Source organism: Peromyscus leucopus, chromosome 8b, assembly GCF_004664715.2.
Source record: "Peromyscus leucopus breed LL Stock chromosome 8b, UCI_PerLeu_2.1, whole genome shotgun sequence".
In the NCBI taxonomy this organism is placed as follows: Eukaryota; Metazoa; Chordata; class Mammalia; order Rodentia; family Cricetidae; genus Peromyscus; species Peromyscus leucopus.
The window spans coordinates 21,871,842-21,896,027 of record NC_051086.1 but is presented as its reverse complement, the minus strand read 5'-3'; the positions used below and the strand labels follow the sequence as shown (position 1 = coordinate 21,896,027).

Here is a 24,186-nt window from a genome sequence, read left to right as displayed (position 1 = left end):
AGTATTTATCGCCGATTCTAAATCAAAAAATCCATATATACTATAATGGCACTTCAAAAGAAGATCTACTGTATTTACCAGCTCAATCAATACGAAATTAGCTGGGATAAATATTGCCAGCTCTACCCGACTTGAGATGAAGCCTGTTATTTAGACTCTAGGTCTCAAAAGAGACAAGGGCATTTTTGCTTATCACACAGAAATAGGAAGCAGGAAGTCTGCTGCAAGCAGGTTGTACCTACCCTCAGCTGCTCTCTTTCACAATTCATCTGTTGCCTCAAAACCTGCAGAATAGAGAAAAAGTGGAGACTGTCAGAAGGTTCTACAGCATAAAAGCGTGGAGGCTGGGGAGTGGCTGCAGGATCCCTGCAACCCACATAAACGCTGGCTGCATGCATTGAGGTGAGATGGCTCAGTGAATAAAGCCACTTGCCTTTGAGCCTCGGGACTAGAACTCAATCCCCAAAGCCACACAGTGAGATCAGAAGAGCAACTCTGACAAGTGATTTACAGGTGTGTCATAGCATGCCTTCATATGCATATGTGTATTGCACACACAAAAAATTATACAATATAATAAAATTTTAAAAGTGAATAAGGTGGAAGATTAACACAGATTCTGGACATCAGCCTTGGGGCTCCACAGACACAGACACATGCATCTTCATACACAGGTATTCCCAGACATATGTGAACACATAAGCACACGTGTGCATTGTTGTACACAAGTATGCTCACTCAAGCACATCTAAACACATCACATGTACATGTGCACAGGAAAAGAAGAGGAAGAAAACAGAAAGAAATAGTTACTTTTGATGGCTGGACTCAACAAAGACCCAGAGTTCACAGTAATAACTACCTTTCTCTAGATTTAGGCAGTGGACTGTTTACTATTATTCTATATTGTACAGTCCAGAAGTAGGTAACAGGGTGTGAAGTACTTTTAAGGGGATGGTGCAGAGGTGCAGGAGAGGCTGGGAGGCCATCTGAAAAGCATGGGGCTCCCTTCTTTGTGCATATACCCTTCTAGCCCTGTTTAACAGGTGCACATGATCTTCTCTTAAAGCTATATTTGGTTGGGTGTGATAAGACAATAACCAATGCAGCGTCTCCCCCAATGTCAAGTGCTGGCAATATTATCTGAATGCCCTGGAATTATCTAGTTCTCTCATTATTTTTGTTTGTGTGGTACTGAGGTCTGAACTCAGTATTTCATGTAAGCTAAGCAAGGGCTTCCCCTCTAAATTATACCCAGCCCTCTCTTCATTTGTTATTTTGATGTTATCAAGTAGTCCAGCCTAGCCTTGAACACATTCCATCACCCAAGCAGGTCTTCCACTTGTGTTCCTTCTACCTCAGCCTCCTGAGACACTGGAATAACAGACAAGGCTTAATGATCCAGCCTAATCAGATGGTAGTAAGACAGAATGTATGGGGATGGTAGTTGATGGACGATATGGGGATGGTAGTGAGGACTATGTGGGGATGATAATAAGAAGGACTGTGTGGGGATGATAATAAGAAGGACTGTGTGGAGATGGTAGTAAGGACTGTGTAGGAATAGAGTGAGGACTGTGTGGGATGGTCGTGAGGACTGTGTGGGATGGTAGTGAGAAGGACTGTGTGGGATGGTAGTGAGAAGGACTGTGTGGGATGGTAGTTGATGGACAATATGGGGATGGTAGTTAGATAGATTGCATGGAAGAGGACTCTGAGCCCAAAGCTTAGAGCACAGAAAGTCTGATCTTTTGATATCTGGCACCACTCCAAGATGCAGTATTAGCAGTCCCCCTGCCAAACACACATGGTGATTTGTTCCTGACCAAGTTGCTTTTCTCAACATCCAAGGAGGCTTTATTAGAGTGACCATACCATTTGTTATCCAAATTAAAAAAAAAAAAAAAAAAAACAAGAACAAAAACAAAACAGAATGCACTAGCAGGAGATACCCAGAGAGGTATTTGTATTTACTTGATTATACAGAGGCCAGAAACAGAAAGAGATAAATCCAGGAAAACTGGTTTACATGGTCCGTTGACAGAGATGAGGATTGATGGATGAAGTTTCAATGAAAATGGCCAAAATTAAACTAAGTTCTGCATTATTGACAGGCTACATTGTCTCTTTCTAGTTTTATTTTTACACCACTGTAAAATCTCTTAACTCCTAGCCCTTGACAGGGTACTGGGAGTTCCTTGAAACTTTACTGAAGGACAAGAGCTTCAGCAACCAACTCTTGATGTATATTTTATGTGTTTTGTAGTGAAAGTTTCTTTTTACCTTTTCTAAAATAAAAACAAAAACAAGGATGTTTGCTTAGGAGTTATCCGAGCCTGCAGTCTCTAGGTGCGGTGCTATTGTAGACCCTTTCACCTGGAAAATTACCCTGGCCAGATCTCTTTCCAGTGTTTGCTTTATTGTCATTGCTGTTATTTTGAGACACAGTCTCACATATCCTGGACTAGCCTTAAATTAGCTATGTAGACAAGGATGATTCTGAACTCTTGATCTTTCTGCATCTACCTCCTGAGGCTTAGAACCCATCTGTGCATCACCAGGCTTGGTTTCTGTGGTGCTGGGGAATCAAATCTAGGTTTTGTGCATTAAAATAAGGCAAGCACTCCATCAATGGGATGTAGCTGAGTGGTAAAGTGCTTGCCTCTCCCGCCCAGTCCTTGGGTTCAACTCTTGGTACCATAAAAATGAAAGAAAGAAAGGAAGGAAGGAAGGAAGGAAGGAAGGAAGGAAGGAAGGAAGGAAGGAAGGAAGGAAGAAAAAGAAAGGAGCGAGGGAGACTAATTTATATGTAGGTATTAATTAACCACAATATTATTTATGAGGGATAAATAAATAAACAATATAATGTATGACAATGGGAAAATTAAACATAAATCACAGATTCTGAGCAATAACATAACACACAGAACTTAGAATCACAGTTCTGAAAAAACACATATAGGAAATAAACCAAATCCCACTTCAGTTTATAAGAAACAAAGCTACAAAAATGCACAAATGTTATGGTTCCTATTTTCTGCCAAAAATATAGTTTAATTGATCATTAAAGAAGAAAATTCAAGGATGTTTTCCCTTATTTTTAAAATAAAATTTTCCTTATTTAAAAAAGGATCTTCAGCTGGGCAGTGGTGGCGCACGCCTTTAATCCCAGCACTCGGGAGGCAGAGGCGGATCTCTGTGAGTTCAAGGACAGCCTGGGCTACCAAGTGAGTTCCAGGAAAGGCGCAAAGCTACACAGGGAAACCCTGTCTCGAAAAAATAATAAAATAAAATAAAAATGGATCTACAAGAGATTTTTTTCAAATTATTAAAAAGTAAATGGGTTTAGCCAGATAAATGAATAGAAAATTTCACATTGAATTATACTTGAAATGGGCTCTTTAGATTAGGTCAGACATATCTCTGTAAACCTTAAGAAGAAAGAGTAAAAAATCCACAGGCAGAAGAGATCCATGACAGGGAGACAGGGAAATGAAATTGGGTGGCTGCTCTGTGGATGTGGGCTTCCTACTTAATAGCAAACACAGAATAGAGAGGACACACTGAGGAAGGACCTGAGGCTTCTGAGAAGACTTATGTAGAGTGGGAACTAAGGTCTAAATCTGAAATCCTCTCCAACCTCACTCTCTCTTGGCAGCTGATTCAAGACAGGCCAGAGCTCAGCAATGAATGAACAGGGACAATCAGACAAGTTCCAGGAAACTTCAGCAATGAGTGCCCATGGACAGACAGACACATCCTAGGAGAAATCCTCTAGGTTTATCCTGAGGAATCTTAACCTCAGAAAGTGGGGGTCCTCCCTTCCTTTTGCCCTTCTTTCCTTCCCTTTATCCCTTTACAAGACAGTCTCCTTCTGAACAATCCCGGGCTATGTAGAGTATGAGCCATGGGGACGACAAGAGGTGCCTAATATGTAGCAGAAGGAGCCCGTTTTCATGACATGAAAGGCTGTGCTCCTAAGAAGTAGCCTACACGCCCTCCTCCTTGCTCTCTTTCTCCTTCTTTTGTGGTTGGAGTATGAAATGTCCACAATAGGCTCATGTGTTTGAACACTTGGTCCCCAGACAGTGGTGCTGTTTGGGAAGGTTATGGAGCCTTCCAGAGGTGGAGTATTTTGGAGGAAGCAAACAACTTCGGGAGAGCTTGGAGGCTTTACAGGCTGGCCCCACTTCCTGTTCTTTCTTTCTTTCTGTTTCCAGTGTGAGTATGAAGTGGGATTAGCTGGGTCATACTACTGTTTCCATACCTTCCCTGCCATGAGGGACTCTGTTCCTTTTGAAACTGTGAGCCAAAATCAATCCTTTCTTCTTTAAATTGCTTTTGTCAGGGCATTTTATTACAGTAACAGAAAAGTAACAGATAGACTGTGTCCACTTAGAGGAGAAAATGAATGGCACACCAGTGAATGTCCTCGTAAGTGAGGGAAGGTAGAAACCCAAAAGTGTAAGAAGATTGTTAATTCCAAGGAGGTAACTCAAAGAAGACACGCGCGCTACTGGAAAATTATCAAAAACCCTTGAAACAAACATAGGAAAATCACTTAAATATACAAGATAGTAGTAATCCAAATGAAGATAGACCTTTCACTTAAACAAATGGTACAAATAGAAACAAGGGGTTGTGATGCCTAACAGAGCTTGCTGCCCTTATGGAGGACAGGAGTTCCCAGGCTGCCTCTAGTGGCTCTGAACTGTCTGTAACTCAAGCTCCACCAAATTCAGTGCTCTCTTCTGGCCTCAGTGGACATCTGCATTCATGTACACACACACACACACACACACACACACACACACACACACACACACACACCATGGAACCATGCACATGCAAATAATTAAAAAATAATTTGGTGGCACACGCCTTTAATCCCAGCACTTGGGAGGCTGGGCCAGGTGGATCTCTGTGAGTTCGAGGTCAGCCTGGGCTACAGAGTGAGTTCCAGGAAAGGCACAACACTACACAGAGAAACCCTGTCTTGAAAAACCAAAAAAAAAAAAAAAAATTTTAAACACCCCCAAAATAAAGATAAAACCAAGGGAACTTTGGCAAAGCACCATTTTTTTTTTTAATTTTTTTTATTTTGGAAATACTTTCTTATCCAGAGCTCAAATTCAACAAAAATGCTGAGGTATGGCTCAGTGGCAGAACTCTTGCCTAGCATGTGTAAGAGGCCCTACGTTTTATCTTCAGAAATATAAAAGTAAACAGATAAAATATGGAAGTAACTAAATTTTTTTATTGCCAACAGATGTACTCTCAAACATTTGTTAGAGGAAGTAAGTTTTCCAAAGAACAGAGGCAACCTAAAGGAAATCTGAAACAAAAACTTAGGAAGATGAATGAAAGAGTAAAGTTGCTCAAAAATATAAATAGAAACAGGATTCTAGAGGCTGGAGAGATGGCTCATGATTCAGGATGCTTGCTGCTCTGCAGAGGATCCCAGGCATGTTCCCAATATCATGTCTGGTGCCTTACAACTGCCACGGCTCCACAGGATCCAACACCACCTCCCGGCCTCTTCAGGCACTTGTGCCCACGTGGCATACACCAACCCCAAGCACATACATAAACATAAAGACAAATTAAAAAAATTAAAATGAAACCCAAGTCTGTTCCTTTTGAGGTCCTTGAGATACGTTTAACGATTTCAATTTAAGGAACAATGTTTCTGGTGAGCTTGTTAATGTATAGCTTTTCTATCCTGTCAGCTAAATACAGAGAGAAGACAGTGTGGAGACTGATGGAAAGGCATCTCTATTCCCCCGTCACTAGTGAGATAAAATTAGCAAACATCGCTGATGGTTGTTGTATATAAACAGTGAGGAATAATCATCATAATCAAGCTAATTGAGGTGGATGTTAAGGTTCCTACATTCACATGAAGTGGTAAAATATTGATTCTCTGTAGACTGAAAGATACGTATGTATTATAATCCTTAGAGTCTTAAATCCCAGGCACACTCTCTCTAATCAAAGGAAACTAAAAAAGTGATACACCCCAAATATATGATGTTAGAGTAATTGCATGTGTACATACAGACACATCTACATACATATGCAAAGAGATTCGGACTCTAACCTCATACTTTATACAAAAATTAACTTCGAATTAGACCATATATTCTGAATGAAGACCACAAAATGAAATGGGTAGTGCAATGAAAGCATTCCTAATGCTTTCTTCCTAATGCTGGTGTACAGTTCTCAAATTATCCTCTGTGACAGGTGGCACATTCATAATCAGAAAATATCTCCATATCAGGGCTTTAAAAGCATAGGTGTGTTTTGTAAACTTCTTACATCACTAGAGCTGGCTTTCATCTGTATTAATTAAATACAACACTATATAACAGGACTAGAAAGTTTATGTTCTGTCTTTAAAAATATAACAAAGGTCTGCCAGGCTGACGCTGGCCTGTGCCATGCTAGGCGAAGCTATATCACAATGTTCTTGTTATAGAACTTATCAAAGGCAGAATTCAACCATAGTCAGGTTAAAAAAAAACTGCCTTTTAGATGAAGCTATTAAAGAAAAAGACTTGGGGGGGCGGTGAAAAAAGGGACAGCAGGAATTTTCTCTTGAGTAGGGCACAGTTTGGTTTGGTTTGTTTAAACCATCCTTCAAGAATCCACTTGCTCTATCCATATCTTGGCAACAAAATTCCATTTTCCCTTGTCAGCCCAATTCTATACGTCTCCTCTACTACACTACCCATGAAGCTCTAGCCCATCAACCACACCTTTGCTCAGAAATTAGCGTACCTGGGAGAGTCCATTTACTTGCATCTTGAACTTCTATGCACGAGTGCCGGGGGCCTCTCCTCCCTGTTTTGAGCATGGAGTACAAATACATGATTTGTTCTTTCTTCCCTTCCTAAGGATCACAATCCAGTCCTGCTAAGGTGGCAAAATCCCAGCTGTGTCTCTGTTACAAATATACTGATCCTAAAATGCCCCACCCGGGATGGAAGAGTGCTCCGAGAGATCAGGAAGTTATTGCAAGACCTAAAGAAGCCTTTAATTTCTCTGGTGGCACTAGGAAGATAGCTCATCTGGTAAAGCCCTTGACTCACGAGCATCAGGATGTGAGTTCAAGTCTCAGAACCTCTATTTTCACCTGTAAAAGCTGGGTGTGGCAGGGCGGTCAGTTAATGGCAGTGCTAGGGAGGCAGAGGCAGATGGAGTCCTCAGCCTTAGTTGCCAGCTAGCTAGGAATACTTGATGAGCTCCAAACCAATGAGGGACCCTGTCTCCAAAAGCTAGGCAGATGGCACCTAAGGAAAGACAACCAAGGAGGCTATCTGGCGTCCATATTCATGTGTACATACAATTCCCTATAACATGACAGGACGTTTAAGAGAAACAAAAGTCACCTGTAATTCCATAACTTGGGTGATGGAGAGAGACCCTTAATCTGTAGTCTGAAAAAAGCCAGTTCTGAAAAATACCTTAAATGTACACTTTACTAAATGTCATTTCATTTGGAAACTAACGCATGACATTTTTTTCTTCCCTTGGCAGGAATGCACAAAGCCAATATATTTTATGGCCTAAATGAAAAAAGGGAAGTGGAAGGTCGGGCGGTGCTCCTTTAAGATGCTTCCAGAATCAAATACCACTCTCAATAGGGCTGCCAAGTAAGCGCTTATGAAAGGTTAGAACCGCAGCAATAAACCAGCGCATGCGGCCTTTCGCTCTTCTGGTTGTATGGGCTGTTTAATAGCTCGAATTCATCTTCCTCTGGTGTCTATCTTTAGCTAGGCAGCAAGGCCATTCTCAGCTCAGCTTTTCCCAGCCCTGTGTGTGTGTGTGTGTGTGTGTGTGTGTGTGTGTGTGTGTGTGTCCCCGTCTGCCTTTCTGTGTCCCCCCTCGCCTGTATGTTGACTGTTCATAGTCCATGGTTTCTGAAGGATATTTTCGTACAAGTATATACTATATTTGACCATGGACCATGCCCCCATTCATGCTGCCTTCCCTTTCTTTTTCTTCCCATGCTCCCACTGTCCTCTTTGTTTCCTGTATGCTTTTGCCTCTTGTTAAATACCATATATAGCTGCATGGTTTTATATATCTATACACAAAAATCTAGGATTGGCCTAATGAAATGAAACATACACTGTTTTCCTTTCTGAGGCTGGCTTAGATTTGTGCCCATTCTCCTGAAGAAGACATAGTTTCATTCTTCTTTATGGCTCAATACACTTCTACATACAATTACATTGGGCATAGATGATATTTTCCTCGTCAGTTCCCCTGTTTGTGAGACCTAAGTTTATTCCAGAACATATCTTTGATGAATTGGGCTACAAATAAATATGGATGCACAAGTACCTGTGATACATATTGTCTAGAGACCTTTAAGGAAGTACCCAGGAGTGGTGTAGCTGAGCCATACCATACCACAATGATATCAAATCTATTAGTAGTTGAATAAAAAATTTCCATAGTGGCTGAGCTGGTTCACTTCCCACTGGCAATATGCAGGAGTTCCTTTCCATATGATTTGAATTTTCTCTCTCAGTCCTTCCTATCTTAACCTGGCCCTATTGCTGGTCTCTGTGCTCCCTCTCTCTCCCCGCTTGGCATTCATCAGACTTGTTCTGTAAAGATGAGGACTGAGAACCAAGTCTCAGGGCTTCCATCTTCCAGAGGATGGTGCTTAGAATCTACCTGTAAGTCCATCCACTCATTTCTGCAAAGACATTGAGCATCTTCTGGATGCTACTGTTATAGGCAGCAGGAAGGCAATGGTTAGGTCTTCAGGGGTCTAGCATGGTGGCACATATGTGCAATCCCAGCACTTGGGAACCAAAGGCAGGAATAATTCAAGGCAAAGGGTACCCTGGTCTACAGAATGAGATTGCCTCACATATACACTTTCATGCATACACACATGGGCACACTACAGGACCTTCCCACTTCCTTCATAAAATGGAGAAATCAACAATTTTATCACATAAAATATTTGCCAGAGTAAATTTAGGAAAGTCCTCAGACAACATAATAAAAGGGATATCCTAGCCTCAGAGAGCTGAAGAATGTATCTACGTTTTTCTAGTTTTTTTTTTTTTTTTAAATCATGAACACAGGGGAATAATACAAATAAATATTCAGGAGAAAAAAGAGGAAATGAATAGCTCAGGGGGATTATGGACATGCAATAATTGAGTAAGGGAGAAGAGTCAAATGTAAGAGGAAATAGGACAGAGATCTGATTGCCCTGTGAAAGCAAGAGTCAAATGAGATAAGATGGCATAGGGTAAATGAATAGACAAATAGATGTGCATGTTGTCTTGTGTGTAATACATGATGTTGGAGAGCCCAGTTTTAAGAACAATTGTGAATCATTTTTAAGGAAGGCAACAAAAGATTAGCAACACAAAACTCGATAAATCAAATCAATGAGAGCCTCTGTGCATTTTTCAGCTTGGCTGTCTTGGTAATTATTATAAATTCTTCAGAAACCACATAGAATTCCCTGTAAATACAGGTCTCAAGGGATCTTGGGTGAACAGCATGCTTTGGCTTTCCCTTAATGCAGTTTGAGTTGATCTACGGACTTGACTGACATATGTATACTCAGTGTTTTGGTATGCTGCCACCACAATAGTGCTAATAAAAAGGATGCAGCTATCCATGAAATGCTACACTTCTCCCAAAAATGTCTCTGAGAAGGAGGGGGTGGAAAGAGCCAAATGATGACAACGAGGGTATGGAAAGCTGTCTATGGCAGGGTGTGTCCATCACATTCACAAACATACAACAGCTATGGTTGCTTACAGAATTCCTGTACAAGATTGAGACTCTAAACAGTTAGGAGAGAGGCTCATGAGACCCTACTCCATTCTGGAGATCTAACGCAGCCAGAGGATGTTGGACAAGATCTGTGGGATATTCACACCAATGAGCACATATGGAAAGACCAGAGTCCTCATTACCTTGAGTCAGGGTCCCTTAATAAAACTGGAACCAGGCTTGTGGCTACAATTCTCCATCAGCAGTCCCCCTGTCATCTCCACCCCCCACACTGCTAGGGTTACATGCAAACATCTGGCCCCACCCAGCTTCCTAAGTGAGTTGTGGGAGTAGAACTCAGCTCCTCATTCTTGCACAGCCAATTGTCTAACCCAGTGAGTCATCTCTCCAGCCCCATGGATTCCATTTTTGTATGAAGATAAAATTATCTATATAAAGTTAAAATTAAAATAAAGGAGATCATTTTATCTGTCTGATTTCTGAGGAAGTAGGTGGAATGTTTTCCAAACACCTGAGTTTATGAAGATCCAATGCTCCCGAACAGAGTGATAGCCATCATTGGTTATAACCAAATCATTGCTTTAACACATGTATCTAACTATGTAGTGTGTCTTCTGACTGGAAGACAGAACTGTTTATGTCTGGTCATCAAATTGAGATTCCATCACCTACTTTGACCACTTTATTTATTTATTTATTTATTTATTTATTTATTTATTTATTTATTGTTTTAAGGATATAAATTTTCAACATTAGCCAATGTTTAGGATTCAGGACAGAGACAAAGAAATAATCAATTAAAAAGAAATGAAAACATGAATTGACAACAGTGAGTCAAGCCAACCAACATTAATTAAGTCGATTGTGGCTCATGAAGTACCAGTGAAGAAAATGCCTTGAGAGATCACTGTAGGGAAGGGACATAGCTCAGCCTTCCTATGTTATTTTCATTTTAGCGATGAAGAAAACTAAAAGGTGATACTGAAGCCTTGTGTGGTTTGGCTAGGAAAATAGTGCCAGTGGAGGAGAACAGAAGGAGCATGGCAAGATCAAGTACTAAGTGAAAAAAGACACAAGACTTATACAATAGGTGAGGTACCTAGAAGGCAGTGAGTAGTAGTAAGCCCCTCTACAGTCATTAAATTTACCACTGGACACTCCTGGTATTTGAATGTTCTTACACTATAATGCTCATGGTGACTGGATGTGTGTAGTACTTATATCAAGAGGGAAGTATCATGGGTATTTTGGGTCATTCTTAATTCTGGATTTTAAGTCACCAAATAGAGTTAAGTATACTTTGTTATTCAAGGGACACTAGAGGTCAAGATGTCCCTAGATTTCAAAAGACCTTCAGATCACAGGTTTTAAGAGCATTTTATCTGGACCAATTACTTCTATTATGGTTCCTCTCTCGTGTACTTGTTTGCTAAGTAGCCCCACAGTTAAGCATCCTAGATCTGAAATAATTTTTTCCAGGAAGAAAGATAAAACAGACAATCCTAAGTGAAAGGGCCCAGTAATAAGGGTCGAATTCACCCTGTCTCCACCAGCTAACACTCTTTACTTAAGCAAGGAACTCACCTCTTGGAGTTCTGAATTAAAGGCTGCATACTGGTTTTGGAACAAAAGTGCAACTTCAGGCTGGTGTGACCTGTAAACCCCTTCAGGATCCAAGCCAGAGAATGTCTCTGCATCAGATCACTTTCAGGGTGAGGGAAACATATTGCCTATTATTTATTCTAATAATAAACTATCACCCCAGGCATATTTGTATTCTGTAGATTTAATAAGGCATTTTTGTGAACCAAGGCAGAGGAGGGTTGGAACAAACATTTGTCATCACAACAAAGGTGATTTCTGTTTAGGTGGTAGCACAATTGCCTTTTCTTTCCTTCATAATCAAGGGCTATAATTGCCCCTCCAAGCTTTACCCCTGCCATTTACTCAGTCCAAGAATACTCAAACAATACTCATGAAAATCTCCTGCAGAACTAAAAGGTTTTGGCAGGTTTCCCTGGACAAGTCTCTTGGGACCATCATTACCCCACAGCCAGAGAGCAGCGCTTATGTAGCATGAATATCACAATTCATATTTCCCATCATGCTCCTTACCCACTTTTAGAGCTGGGAAAGAGTCAGGTTGAACAGGTGGGCTATTTGCATATCATTTGCATTTATCTACTATGGTAGAGTGTAGGTTCTTTAGACAGTTTCATGTTAAGGTGCATTAACTGGACTATGTTTGTTTGTTTGTTTGTTCTTTTCTCATTGGATGTTACAATGCTCTAGTGATAATTGTTGTTCGAGTTAATAATTTCATAATCTGCTTCTCAATTAAATAAATTCACCCTAGACCCACAGGCCATGGCTTCTGTAGGCAAACATCTTGATCATATTAATGGGTAGACATGTACCAAACATCTTAAGTGATCAGAGTCAAACACACACACACACACACACACAATCTCAGGTTGTAATCTCAGATTCACTGCTTATCAAGTATAGGACTAAAACTCTGGCCTGAGGTTGTCTTGTTCCTCAAAAGGTCATCACAGAGTTTGAATGAGCTCATATTTGCAAAGTAGTTAAAATTTAAAAAGCACATAACAATTAAAGTCCCTGGCTCACAGAAGACATTCTATTAGTGCCTTTGCAATTCCAGAAAGTAAGCAGTGTGAAACTGTGAAGGTGAGCTTTAATCATCAGTTTGGCATAATCTATAATTACCTGGGAGGAGAGTCTCCGTGAAGGGATTTTCCTTTTTGGATTAGGCTGTGGGCATAGCTGTGAAGGATCTTGGATCTTCTTAATTAAGTTAATTTATGTGTGAAGGCCAAGCCCACTGTTGGCAGTATTATTCCCTAGGCAAAGAGATCCTGATCTGTTTAAAAGTGAAGTCCATCTGAGCACAAGCTAGCAAGGAATCAAGTAAGCGTGCATTCCTTCTCCCTCTGCTCTTCATTGTGGATATAATGTGGCTAGCTGTTAGAAGGCCTTGACTTCCCCTACATTGATGGACCTAAATTGGGAACTGTGAGCTGAAATAAAACCGTTTGTCACTTTCTATCAGAGTATTTTATCACAACAGAAATCAAATTAGAACAGCATCACTTCTGCTTCTGTTGTGACTTGTTCTTCCCACAAAAGTACTGAGATGTTGTGGCAACACCGTGGTAGGAAACAAGCAATTTGCAAAGTAGCGGATACTCTAGAAAGCTGTGAGCTAGCTAGCGTGTTAACTGCCCATGTCCATGGATCAGAATAGACATCAGTAGAAAGAAAATATGTAGGTGCTACTGTGCTGCCATGGAGAGAGGCTGAACAGTGTCCCAGCAGACTAGTTCTCCATAAATGGATGGAAGAACACGAGTGACATTCTAGTCTAAGGCCCTGAGGTGGACATCTAATGGCTGGCTTTCTGAGCTGTGTTGCTTTCAGCATCTGGAGAAATTTTTTACATCTCAGAGAGGTCTTTCTATTCTTGAATTCCAGGACATTACAGAATGCCATTTTTGAGAGGTTGACTTGATTGTGCAGTCCAGGAAGCTTGAGGAGCATGTGTTTCTAATTCTCCACCCCAACTGTCAAAAAGGGATGGTGGTTGTTCTTGCCCTTTGTATGTGTGTGTGTGTATGTATTTGTGTGTGTGTGTGTGTGTGTGTGTGCGCACACACACACATGTGCGCTTAGCCACACATGTGTGTACATGTTCTTTCTGAAGGAGCACCTAAAAACAAACATTTCATGAATCTTTAAACCCTAAGCATAAAGAATATTTGCTGGAAGAATGAGGATATCAAAAGTTCCAAACTGACGAGGAGGCATTTCTGTAATTTGCAGGCAATTTACTTGAGGAATCTGGGTCAGCTGGCTGTTTGCTTTGTCATCACCAGTATTAATTAGACACTGGAAGTAATGACGGAGCTCAGAGAGCTCTTCAGATCTAAAATAATAATAATAATAAACCAACAGAGTGGAGTTTTACCTTCAGAAAGAAAATATTTTCACAAGGAGTGCTCTGAAAGGAACTGAGAGCAGGAAAACCTTGCAATTAAATCCTGCAAATGTGCTCTTGAAATAATCCCAGGGGAAGCCTTATCTGTACTTAATATTCAAATAAATATTCTTTTGTGTGCTGTGCATTCGATAGGGTGCATTTTATTTAATTTAAGTGAATAACATAATCAGTATGGTGAGAAATAATCACAAGGAGCAGGAGAGCCCTTTAACTAGGATAAATGGACTGCTAGACAACAGAGCGGGTGATGGTAGGTGAGGAAGCAAAGGGAAGTGGCAGGGTCTTAAGCATAGGTTATTTCAGGAGTGTCCCAGAGGACCTTCATCCCCAGAGTGAGACTGTACATCTGTAGCAGGGCCATGTCTTGAAGATCATTAGCTATGAAGTATCTTAGACCCAACTCCAGACCAATGGAATGAGAATGGGTTCTGAGACACCATCCCACCCCTAGTTCATCATGAACATGCTAAACTAGAGAAAAAGCAGCATGAGGTGAGTTTGTTCAGAGTTGAGGGTATCTATGTTCTCCTGTCCTACATCAGAGAGTGTGGCCACTGATAGCATCAATCATGTGTACTTAATGAAATACCACCAAAAGTTGTGGAGAGGGTTTCCCCAAGTATATCTCAGAGAGGAAGCCTGTTGTGTAGCCATTTCCTCTGAAAAGAAACATCCCTTCTTTGAAGGAGGGACAAAATCTCACTATTTACCAGGCCCAGGAAACTCAGAAAGTCACAAGATCCATAAGGTCCCTCCTGAAGGTTATAGAAGGAATAGCAACTGTGAGGCCAGGGCAAAGGGAGACTCTCTTCAACGGACCAGCCAGCAAATGTGGCAGGGAGCTCCAGGGATACAGCTTCCATGGATTGCCATCATGGTAGGGTGGATGATCAGGTGATGAAGCCACCTTTGAGTCTTCTAAGGTCCAATAAATAACCCCAATAAACTCATTGGTTCACCAAGGTACACTTGGATAGGATTGTGGTTTTTGGCTGTTGCCAGTACCCTACCTCAGTTTAGATAAAAAAGTTTTGCATATTGCATATGCCCCTGGAAAAGGCTCAAAACAAAGCCTGAGGGCTCCCTAGACTGCACCACCCACTTTCTTCTGTTCGTGCTTCAAAGTTCCCTGGAGATGACCAACCTCCTATCCAGCTGCAGGCCAGCAAGGGCATGGTGCAGGAAACAGTAGGTCAACCCCCTCCACATCCCCAGACTCTTGCTCAGATGGATGTTTCCACTGACCCTTCCTTCTTCAGGACCATGTTCTGTCTGGGTACCATCTACTTCATTCCTGTACTGACTGCTCACAGAGATCTTATGTGTGAGTTTCACCACCCTAATTACCTCATCTCACGGGCGAGAGAATTGAGCCCTACAAGCTCAACTGGAAACCCCGAGAACAGTCAGGACTGATGCCCAGACCCACCCAAACCCAGTGTTGCACAGTAGGGGACAGTACAAACTATGGCATGGATGGTCCCTCACATACCGCATGCTCCTCTCCACCCTGCTGTGCAGTCAGTACACAGTAGTCCTCGCTCTCTTAGCTGGTGATGTTCCACTGTTTTCACTCAGCCTAAATCTCGAAGCAATTACATCTTTCACAGACAGCCACTGCATCTTCAGTGTGAGCCACAGTGTTACCTATGATCCCCTGTGTCCTCATCTTAAAGATAACTTCAATAAACTTCAACATTTTAGGAGGAATATGAGGATGTCCTCTGCATTCAACTTTTCCAGACTGTCAAGACCTACTTGTGGTTGATATATTGTGCACCCTAATAAACTTATCTGGGGGACAGAGAACAGAACAGCCACTAGATTAGACATAGAGGCAAGAAACTGGTGTCACATATGCCTTTAATTCTATCACTTGGGAGGCAGAGATCTGTCTGGATTTCTGTGAGTTCAAGGCCACACTGGGAACAGAGCCAGGCATGGTGGCACAAAACTTTAATCCCAGCTCTTGGTGTGAGGACCAAGAACTAGAGGCTTTTAGCAGCAGTTCAGCTGAGATCCATTCAGGCGAGGACTCAAGACTTTCAGTCTGCAGATACAAGATCAGCTGAGGAGATGTCGAGGTGAAGTTGGCTGTGGTTTGTTGTGTCTCTCTGACCTTTCAACTTTCACCCCAGTATCTGGCTCTGGGTTTTTTTTATGCATAAGACCATTTAGCCATCCATCTTACACCTACTAACTACCCTTCCCATCCCTTGTGCATCTCTTTCCTACACTCATTCCAACCCGACTGTTGTTTGAATCTTAGATGGTCTTTCAATAAAAAACCCAGAACCAGATATCAGGGTAAAAGCTGAAAGATCAGAGAAGCAGAGCATCCAGCCACTAGTTCTTACCTCTACAAGATCCTCAGTCTAAAGAGAGCGAGTTCCTGTTTCCTTATGCCTTATATACCTTTCACTGCCCTGCCATATTACTTCCTGGGATTAAAGGCATGTGTGCTTCCTAAGCAAAGGCATGAGATCTCAAGTGCTGGGATTAAAGGTGTATGCCATCACTGCCTGACCTCTGTGTGTAATCTAGTGGCTGACTCTGTCCTCTGATCCTTAGGCAAGTTTATTAGAGTACACAATATATCACCACACCTGACAATAGCGGGAGAGGGCTAGCCTCATTCTCTTGACATCTGAAAGACAAGGCAGTGAGCTTTCCGTGTGGTTGATATCTTCACCAAATGGAACTCCACACATTTAGCATTACTCCCAAGAAATGCATTATCTCCCAGATGGAAGAAGGTGTCACAAAAGCCTAGACAAGAATGCTTCCTGAGAGGCAAGGATGCTCTCTCAGCCTCAGCAGTTTGAGACCATGGCTGTTAGGCATGTTAGCCCCACATCTGTACCATGGGTCTAGAGATGTCTGCCTCCCACCACAATGTTCAATGAGATATGGTAACCTTATGTCTATGCTACTCTATGGTTTCAGAATAATTATTGTCAGTTTTAAGTAAACTAGTGATTAGTGATAAAACTTCATTTTCATCAAACACAAGCCTCAATCATGCTAAGCAAGTGCTCTTCCATTGAACCACACCACCAGCACATGACCATTATCTTGAGTGGCTTCATCAACACTGTGTGGCCTCTACAAAAGTATTTTCCAGCCTGACCAAACATGATTGTTCTGGAAAAATAGAGAAAATCCAAAGAACTATAAAAGTCCTAAGTTTCTCAGCAAAGTGTGGTAACACACACATTTAATTCAGCACTTGGGAGGCAGAGACAGACAGATCTCTGTGAGACCAAGGCTAGCCTGTCCCAGGGTCATAGCAAGTTCCAGGGCCAGCCAAGGGTACATATTGGAACACTGTTTAAAAAAAATCTTAAATTTCTCTTGGCATAATTTCCAATCTTTGCATTGCTATGTGAAGTTATTATTTAAAAAGTCTATAGTGGAGAAATGCATGAGGGAATCACAAAAAATTCACACACAAAGATCCCAATCTTCTCAGTGAGTTTATGATTTTTGTGGTGGGCGCACTCATAGTCATCCCTGGCTACATGTGCCCACCTGCTGCAGACTGGACAACCTGTGACCCAACATGATCTGTCGCCTTTCCTCTATCCATCACAGCAGGCTACTAATATCTCTCAGGCTCTAATTGGTCAAAGTTTTTTTTTCCTCCTAGAATGTTCTCTTTCATATGAGTGTTACAAGCAACCAGATTAGTTCACTTGGAGATAGCTCGGAGACAGTGTGTGGTACATTAAACTCTCAATATTTGGCTGATGGGGAAACCAGGGTTTATATCACACACTTGGCCCCTAGCAAGGAAATGAGTAGAGAGGTGGTGGATTCACTCTCAAAACTGAACAATGCTAACACATTCTCTCATAGGACTTCTGCAGGATGCTGGCTTTGTTGTCATAAAGTTCTGAGTGACACAACTTTTCCATATTTGCATCACCAAGCAAAGCATCCCCAGAAGGCTTTATGTGGACCACATTGTCATAATTCACACCTGGTTCACATTTTAAAAGAAATTCAAAGATACAGATCTGGGAATTGCTCACAAACTTGAGTCCAAGTCCCGTTTCATAAGATTTAAAGAGAGGGCTTCTTATTGTGATGGAACAGAGTCCATAATCAAGTGTCAACAAGAAAAAGCATCCATCCCATCCAACTCCTGGCCTCTGCAGAGGCAGACTAATTTTGCAGCAGCCCATTTATACCCAGGTGGAGCATGGACCCTGTGCCAGTTTGATTAGAAAATGGCTTACAGGTAGAGCAAGCCCTTCTATTATGGGGAAAGCTGCACTAATGAATCTTGGAAATGGATGCGTCTAGCCATCTTTTTTTTCAGATCTGTAAGCCAATTATTATATTGGATCTTGACTTCCAATATTTCTGCGGGTTCTGAGGCAGTGAATCCCTGCCAAGGAACCAGCAGATACAAAGCCATTTCTCAGGATTGAATCTCCATCCCCCAGAAACCTCCTTTCCTGGACCTTCCCCTCCCCACACCCCCTTCCTTCTACCGTTCTTCTCCTTCCTCTCCTGTGTTTCTCCTTCCTTCCTTCCCTCTTTCTCTCTCCTTCCTTCTTTCTCCTTCCCTCTCTCTCCTCACTTCTTTCTCCCCCTCTCCTTACTTCTTTCTCCTTCCTTCTTTCTTCTCACTTCTTTCTCCTTCCCTCTCTCATTTCTTTTCTCTTATCCACCCTTATTTCCTTTAACCTCCCCTTCCTTCTCTCTCCCTCTATTCATTGCTTCTTCTCCACTCCCCTCTTTCTCCTTCCCTCTGCTCCCCAACCCTGTCTTCCTCCCTTCTTTAATGGTTGTTTTTTTCTTCTCATCTTTCTTGTCTCCCATTTTCCTTTCTCTTTCCTGCAAATCTCCTGCCTATTGTGTTTCTTCTCCCCTCCCTTCTTTATCCCTTTCCTTTTCTTCCTGCTCTCCTCTCAGTGCAGCCAAGAACCACTGTCCTGTTGTAGAGGGAAAGGGAAGAAAGTCCAGTCTGGTAATTCTCAACTCTTCACTTCCATGTGTAAGTCCTCCCTGTGTCCTTTGAAAGTCCAGTCCTGCTAGCTAGCTTTCAAAATTAAGCTCTGTGCCTTCCTACATCATGGCATGATAAATCTACATATAGTGATCTGGGTCAAAACAAAAACAAACAAACAAACAAACAAACCCCAGAATCCAGAAAGGAAACTATAAGTCTGAAGACAATAGAAGTTGTAAGGGCAGTTTGGAGCAACCTGACACCTGCTGTCTGGGTTGAATCCTCAGCTGGTCCTCTTGCCAGTCTCTCAGCAGATGGCTTGGCTGGTATGCACTTCTGGACCAGATCAGGAAATCATGGGAGAAGGGATATCAGAGTTTTTACTAGGTATGTATGAGTTTATGCCTCTAAATCTCTTTAATCAGTTCCTGGCCCTAAGCCATTATTATATAATGCTTGCTAAATAAATAAAAAAAATGCAATTAGTGGATCAGAGATTTGACTTGTCCTCTCTAGCCAATTGCTTGTTTATTAACTGAACAAATATTTGAATGAGTGTGTGTGTGTGTGTGTGTGTGTGTGTGTGTGTGTGGTTTGTGTGTGTGCATGGTGTGCCTGAGTGTAGAGTAAGATGCAGCTCCTACTTTCAGGAAGAACTCACTCTCACAACCAAGCAGGGAGCTTGTTCTTGGTACTCTGAGTTCATCAGAGCTTGGAAAACAGGAGTTCATGGAATGGAAATGGCATCCTGCTCCCCCTAGGCATCATCAGGAAAGCCCCAATGAGGAGAAAATGGAACAACTTGGAGGTTGTGGCTTCTGGGCCATGTGTGGGCTCAGCTCCTTGGGATAGACACACTCCAGACCCCAGGGGTAATAATATGAGCATCAGAGGAAATCCAGTAGCCAGGGCCCTCACAACCTTCCCAGGAGACAGTGTACACATCTTTATCACCAGGAAAGTCAGCCTTCCTGTACAATCAGGAGATACCACAATCTGTCAGTAAGGATTAGAGCAACAGGCGCCAAGCATGAGCTTTCTCTAACTCCAAGGCCCAGGGAGAATTGTGCTTGGTGGCAGCAGCAATGGAAATCTTGGGTATTGGGAAGAAGGAAGAGTTTGTGCTGGCCTCACTCACAGAGGGATGCAGGGATAGCATTTCTGTTTTATGGGTCAGCCTGGCACTGCCAAGAGACTGGAGCCTTTCTTCCTTCATCTCTGCATAGGAAGATCACAGCTGCAGGGACAGGGAAGGAGAGAAGCCAGGGATGCTGTGGTGAGAGTGTGAACTTGTGTACAGAAAGGGGCAAGTGACATAAGCAGAGGGAGGAAATTTCTGGACTTCTGGTTCGGAAATGTAAGCATCACCCTCAACTGTCCCTTTTCCGTGAAGTGGCATGATTTCAAGAAGTCACTTAAATCTCTTTGTAAAACAACTTTGTAGAACAAGGGCACGCAAGTTAATCTACTAATTAAACATGTTAAGACAGCCTAGTAGTAGTGCCTATACACAGAGCTGTGAAGGGACAGAAGCAATCACGATTGGCTGGGCAGTGAAGTGAGTGACCTCTGCCTCCTGGGATGCAGCTAGGGCTTGCTGCCCACTCTTCTGCCTTGAACTCTGGCCACAGCCTGTGAATGGCAGGCATGCCTAGTCTGCACACAGCATCAGTGTGTGAGTTCTCCTGTTTCCCCTTCTCTGCTTGCACTGCCCCCAGAATCTGATCCAAAGCCCAGGACCCAGAGGCTGGAGCTTGCACCTGCACCCCTTTAATCTGGCTCTTTTTCCCACCTAGGAGAAAGCTCCCCATTATGACCAAGTGTTGCAAAAACGCAGGACGAATTCAGAGCCTTTTTTTCAAGCTGGGCATTTTTCTGCTGGGGTTTGTGAATCCCAGGCCCAGGGCCGCATTAGGACGTGGCTGCTGCAGTTTGAATCCCTGCATCGCCATCTGCTGGTCAATTCCTCTTAGTACCGATGATCCTTAGCCATCTGCACTGGAGCCCAGCTGGGTTAGACCACCTGCTCCTGAGGACAAGCATTCTCCAGACCACCCTTTTACCCTTCAGGCTGGCACCATTGTGCTTACCATCTACAATCACGTGTCATTCCTTCTCAGCTGCGAGCTTGGAAAAGAGAACACTATGAGTCAACACCCCTTGGGATGGGTCTGTTTTCATCTCTGCTTCTCCATGTGAGCGTGTGACCCCCTCTGCTTCCCTTCCCCTAAGTTGGCCTATTTCCTTGTCTACAAAAGGAGAAGTGGAGGGAAGTGATTGCTCTAAGTGCATTTCCAATTCTGGCTTTCTGTGAACCTCTGAGCCCATGCAAATGCCACTCCAGCTGAACACCAGCGTAAACTGCAAGAGGTAGTCATGATCTTACCCTAGAATGGGCCTCAGAAAGGTCAGGGAAGAGTGCCTTGGGGTAAGTGGCTGGAGAAGCTCTACTTATATCGACATGGCAGGGATGAGCAGCCAAGCTGTAAGGTCTGCACACATCAGACACAGAAGCAGCAGAGCATCCACCCAATGTCAACCAATCCCCTGCATACCAGCATGTGCCAGATGAGCAAGGATCTCCCAACATCTGCAGGAAGTTTTGCACAAGGGCCTATAATTACTGCCTATTATTAAAAAGTGAGTGAGAGAGAAGCTACGGATTATAAATTCATGGTAGATTATGTTTTAATGTTCCCAAACAGAATAATAATTGCTAAAACTGCTTTGGGTATCAAGCTTCATTGCACTGAACTGTACTCTAAGAATTACTATTATTATTATTTTAAAATCGCTTATGGTACTAGGATGGCATGGTGTTACTGTGGTAGCCTCTGTCAAAGCACTGTGCCCCACATGCATTGATGACCAGGGCAGAACATGTGTGCCAACACTGTAAATTAAGGTACGATTTTTAAATGCTTCATTAATATTTATTAAATGATGATTAGATGCTCTTGCAATCTTTAATAAGATATTATAAAGCATGTCATTAAAATGCATTAACAGCACATTCTTAGTGAGACACACCATAGCCTGCTGTTAGGAGATGCCCAGTTTTACAATTTTCTTCCTAAATCCTTTCCTAAGATATGATGATCATGGAGATTGAGAAACTTAAGTGGCTATCTGATGAAAACATTCCCGCAGGAGGGTGGTGGATAGCTCCCCATACAGAAGTCAGAATCAAGAGTCTTCCACACTTCCAATTCAGTTTCCAGTTTTCCCCAACTTTGATCCTGCTGAAGGATCTGCAGGGTGAATATGATAAAAAATGCACTGTATGAAACTTTCAAAGAATTAACAAAATATTATTTAAGAACTTCTATATAGTTTTCCACTTCCACTAACGACTATATAGTGGGAGCCAGATTTCTTCCATCCACTATATAGGTCCCGGGAATCGAACTTGGGTCATTATGCTTGGTCACAAGCACCTTTACCCTCTGAGCCATCTCTCCAGTCCTAAGGAACATTAAGTACACTGCCAAGGCTTTCTTGTCTCATTTTATATATTTCCCTGTGTTTCTCCCCTGCCTTCTTTTGCTAGATACGAAATCCAGAATGTGTTGGGCACAATGTCACTCCACAACAAATATAACTTGATTTTTTCTAAAAATAGGAGCTTCACTGGAGTAGTAATGAGTAAGAACTGGTTGCTGTGCCATCGAAAATCCAGACTATAAAGAAATGGAAGCAGAGCTTTGGAATCTGGCTTCCTTGAGCTGCTGAGAGGAGAGGTGGTGGGAAGAAATGGGAAGACATGCTGCTGTCAGACAAACTGGGGTTTGAGCCCATCACTACCACCTCTAGAAAAATGGCCGAGGACAAGCTACCTTACCTCTCTAGGCTCTTTTGGCTCATCCTCTAACATGGACAAGACAGTCTTCCTTGGGGAACTAGAAAGTGCCAACAGAGGCTCCTAGTGCATGACTGGACCATAGGAAAGGCTCAATGGATGATATGTTATTTCTGTTATTTCGTCCCTCTGTCATATCATCTATAGGCACTGAAGGAAATATAAGGCTGGGCTTTTTAATTCCATCTGTTCAAATAGTCAGAAGGCAATGGCTTTCCAGTAGAGAGCACCAGATATGGACCCAGGATTGTATAAGGTTTCAGCTCTTTCAGAATCCACACCTGGCTTCCTGACAGCTACCTGCACTGCTGTCAGCCTGCTTGAATCTTCACAGAGGGGATCCATGGATACCCCAAGGGACCCAGCTTGTCTGAAGTTTAGTCACTCATCCGAGTTCCTGGAGACTAGAGAAAGGTCAGCTTGGGGCTACTGGTGTCCTTTGACTCCCTGCTGAACTGGGAGAGTTCAGTACTCTTTTCCCACCTCTTTCTTCTGGCTCCAACAGCAGAGTCAGGACCTCAGATCCCAGTGATGTCCCCCATCTCTGAAACCAGGAGTCTCCCTTCTAAATTCTCTACAACCACACAGAGGTGTTCTTCTGACCCCAGACATCCTGCCTCCATGCTTCTGCATGACAGAACCCATGGGCAACACATGTCCAAGGTAGCTTGTGTTCTCCTCTCAAGAGATCTGGGTTGAAACCCTCCCTTTGCCTCCTGGTAGCTATGAGACTTACATTGATAGCTTCTTTCAAACCCCATGCTGTTCTCACTTAAAAAGAAATATGGCTAAGAGATGGTACCTGGGTGCTCTAATGATAGCAAGGGTCTTCGTCTCTGTTCTATTGATGTGAAGTGACTGCATGGCCAACCAACTCAGAAAAGAAAGCCCCTATCTAATTAGGGCTTACGTAGACCTCCAGAGATTTAGTCCACTATCGTCATGACAGGGTGTGGAGCGGCTCACATGGTGCTGCAGCAGTAGCCCAGAACTACATCCTGGTTGGCAGGCAGAGAGAAACCCACCCCAAACCCCTACTGATAGGCTTCCTCCAACAAGGCCACACTTCCAAATCCTTCTAATCCTCTCAAAGTATTCCATTCCCTGGTGACTAAGCATTCAAATATATGAGCCTATGGAGGCCATTCTTATTTAAATGAACCACAACATATTTAATTTAATTTAAGTTAGGAATCTCACAATCTACATAAATCATATTATAAATTCACATACACTATTCCATTTTTTAATCATATGGGAAGCTGAGTATGCTTCCTTTACATAAGATATATCTGAAACTTTCAAGCCAGCTTTTAATGAACTATGAGCCTGTTCATTATTTGTATCAAGTCTGCCCTATTTGGTCAAAGCAATCTATTCATGTCAGAAACCAGAGTATGATCACATGTCTCCACCACAGGGGAACAAACTGTCCTGTGCATCTGGCTATTGGATACTAACCATATAAAAAGACAGTTGACCTTTTCTTTGGCTTGACTTTGGAGTCAAGTTTTAATCCAAGAAGGGTGGAATCAACATACTCAAGGAACAGGAATGAGTACTGGAAAG

General features: G+C 42.4%; 1 protein-coding gene across 17 annotated transcripts in view; it reads right to left on the bottom strand.

Moving 5' to 3' along the window:
• The window catches only part of Rbfox1 (RNA binding fox-1 homolog 1), a 1,601,479-nt gene that overhangs the window by 606,678 nt on the left and 970,615 nt on the right, over positions 1–24,186 (bottom strand). For all 17 annotated transcript variants that reach the window (XR_005090377.1, XM_037201093.1, XM_037201084.1 and 14 more), the window contains one exon: positions 243–284. Coding sequence is in view for 16 of the 17 variants with exons in the window: in XM_037201084.1 (XP_037056979.1) it covers positions 243–284 (42 nt within the window). In the remaining variant the exon portion in view is untranslated. The remainder of the gene's footprint in view (positions 1–242; positions 285–24,186) is intronic.